The 2,622-nt window shown below is 40.4% G+C and overlaps 1 protein-coding gene across 2 annotated transcripts in view; it reads left to right on the top strand.

Moving 5' to 3' along the window:
- Positions 1-2,513, top strand: part of ARNTL (aryl hydrocarbon receptor nuclear translocator like) — a 108,590-nt gene extending 106,077 nt beyond the window's left edge. For both annotated transcript variants that reach the window (XM_019519556.1, XM_019519555.1), the window contains exons 18-19: positions 817-919; positions 1,867-2,513. In XM_019519556.1, the coding sequence (XP_019375101.1) occupies positions 817-919; positions 1,867-2,027 (264 nt within the window). In that variant the 3' untranslated portion in view covers positions 2,028-2,513. The remainder of the gene's footprint in view (positions 1-816; positions 920-1,866) is intronic.
- The last annotated feature ends 109 nt before the right edge of the window (positions 2,514-2,622 follow it).

Here is a 2,622-nt window from a genome sequence, read left to right as displayed (position 1 = left end):
CCACCCCCAATCATCCTGCAGTATACCAAACCCTGGTACATTGACAGGAGTTGAAGGAAGTGATGATGCCTTAGTGGGAAGTGCTCTTTAAAACCCAGAAAAGCTCCAGCAGCCCCAAGTGCCCAGCATGCAGGAATCCAAAAGCTGCAGCCCAGGCAGCCCTCTCCCCCCACCTTCCCAACACATTTGGGAGTCCCAGGTAGGGTAGCACCATGCAGATTTCAGCAGTAGTGCAGAAATGGTCTTTATTGAACTCAGTGTGAGAAGGAGCATCAGGAAATTGCTATTGGGGGCAATTGAGGACATCATTTTCCTCTACCTTGGTGGCCAGCCAGTTTGGGTCTTCATCTCCTGCTCCAGGAATAGTGGGGGAACTGGAGCATTTGCCACTGGGAGGCAGGGTGGGCTGGATATTCACTACCGCCCCCTGGTGGTGGTTTGACAGCACTTCAGTGCCTAAAAGGTGACTCTTCTACTTCACGATCTTGGGAGCTTATATGTGGACACTGAACTGGGCCAGTTATGAATCAGTTCCCAGTGACTGACACTCTTGGAATAGTTCAAGTGTGGTCTGTTAGAAGCTGTAAGGTAACTCATGTTCCAGGGGCTATTTAACATGAAAGGCTGGTCTGCAGAAAGGCTGTCCCACCATTCACCATATTAAGGAATTGGGATGTGCATTCTCACTGAAGTAGTTTTAGTATAAGAGTTTCTATCCTAAGCCTTACCTTGGGCCCCTGACTTTCTTGATATGTAACACATGCTGCTCCAATGTCTATTGGAATCTACAACCTTACATTTCCCATTTGTATTTAGATTCTGAATGGTGGAACTCCAGACATTCCTTCGGTTGGTTTACTATCTGGGCAGATCCAAGATAATTCTGGTTATCCCTATTCTGACAGTTCCTCCATTCTTGGTAAGCAAAGTCGCATGGTGGTTGTTTGTATATTTTAGCCTTGTGCACTATATAACTAACTCTTGCCTTTCTGAAGCATCCACTTAATCATGATATGTGCATTTGAGCTTTACATTATCTTTAGCTATATTTAATACCAGTTAACAGTCTTCAAGTAGAAAATTCCTAAATCTGTAGTGAATAGCCAGTATGAATAGCAGATCAGTCTAACTAGCAGCATGTGGGGGTGGATTGGGTAATGGGAAGTTAAAAAAACTTCAGAAATGCCCCAGCTAGCCATGATTATCAGCTCATTTATTTTGCGGCTTATTTTGTGCTGGTTGAAACAATGAATCTAGATCCCTACAAAGCAAAATTCTTAGGGTAAAATTGTTTTATGAAGATCTCCCCTGTACTATTGTTAAATGCATGTCTCCAGTCTTTGCTGCTCTTCTCAAAAAGGCTTTGGACCAGCTAAACATCTTTTCTACCTGCAGATGTTTGGATTCAACTGTTGTAGGTTAAAAGCCATATTCAGTTCATTTGATTGCCAACTCAAACCTAGATCCCAGTTTTCTAGAGTTGAAATAGCTCAGGCTCACAACCAGTGTGGGATATTCAGCACTTAATGTCCATAGTGGACAGGGTTTTTTTGGTTTTATGTATCCCCAACCCTTGTCCTCAGGACACGGTAACATTTTATCCATAAATGTTAAGGGCTTTTTTTGTTTTGTTTTGGTTTTTTTTGGGGGGGTGGGGGTAGAGGTTTGGTCAGAAATGAGGTCCCAGCTGCATCCTGAGCCAGGGAATGGGTTTGATAGCAGAATAGTCAGGCATTCTTTTGTCCAACCTCAATTTGAGTTGACATTTTTTCTGAGCAGTCACTTCCAATCTGCCAACTTTTCTAAATAGAAGCAAGCCAATATAATCACATACTTTACTTCAATTTCCTTGTATTACTTTCACAGGGGAGAACTCTCACATAAGCATAGATATGATAGACAATGACCAAGGATCAAGCAGCCCCAGCAATGATGAAGCAGCAATGGCAGTTATAATGAGCCTTTTGGAAGCAGATGCAGGTCTCGGTGGCCCTGTAGATTTTAGTGATTTACCATGGCCCTTGTAAATACTACACATTGCTTCAACAGCTGAATATCAAAGTGCATTTATTGGTGGAGTTCTACAGTCTGTGAAACTTGTTGGATTATGAGAAGCTTTTATGTCTGAATTTCATAAAAGCCATATCAGAACTCATCCTACCTTGTGTAATTTCAGACAAAGTGGAGAAACCTGCTACAGTGTTTTTGCATCATTGATTTGGTTAGCTGTGTATAGCTTGCATTACTTGTATATTTTGGATTTTTAAAAAAAAAAAAGCATTGTGAGACTTGGCACTGGCATCATTGGTAGCTTTTATATGCAAATGGTCATTTCAGATGTATGGTGTGTTTTTACACTACAAAAAAGTCCCCATGTGGATATTTCTTATACTAATTGTATCATAAAGCTGTTTATTCTTTATTGTAAGAATCCTTTACTATAAATATTGTTAAAGTGTAATGTATTAGACAGTTAAATATTTTTAAAAATAAATGTTTCCCTTGTTCTAAAATGGAGCATTTACTTTGATAAAATAAATTTGATAAAACCCTGCTTAAAAAAACATGCTAGAACCTATTTGATTGCCTACCATTTTTTTTTGGGGGGGGGGGGGTTTAAAA

Source organism: Gavialis gangeticus, unplaced genomic scaffold (genome assembly GCF_001723915.1).
Source record: "Gavialis gangeticus isolate Ggan-Ray unplaced genomic scaffold, GavGan_comp1, whole genome shotgun sequence".
Lineage (NCBI taxonomy): Eukaryota > Metazoa > Chordata > Crocodylia > Gavialidae > Gavialis > Gavialis gangeticus.
This window is presented reverse-complemented; position numbering and strand designations above follow the sequence as displayed.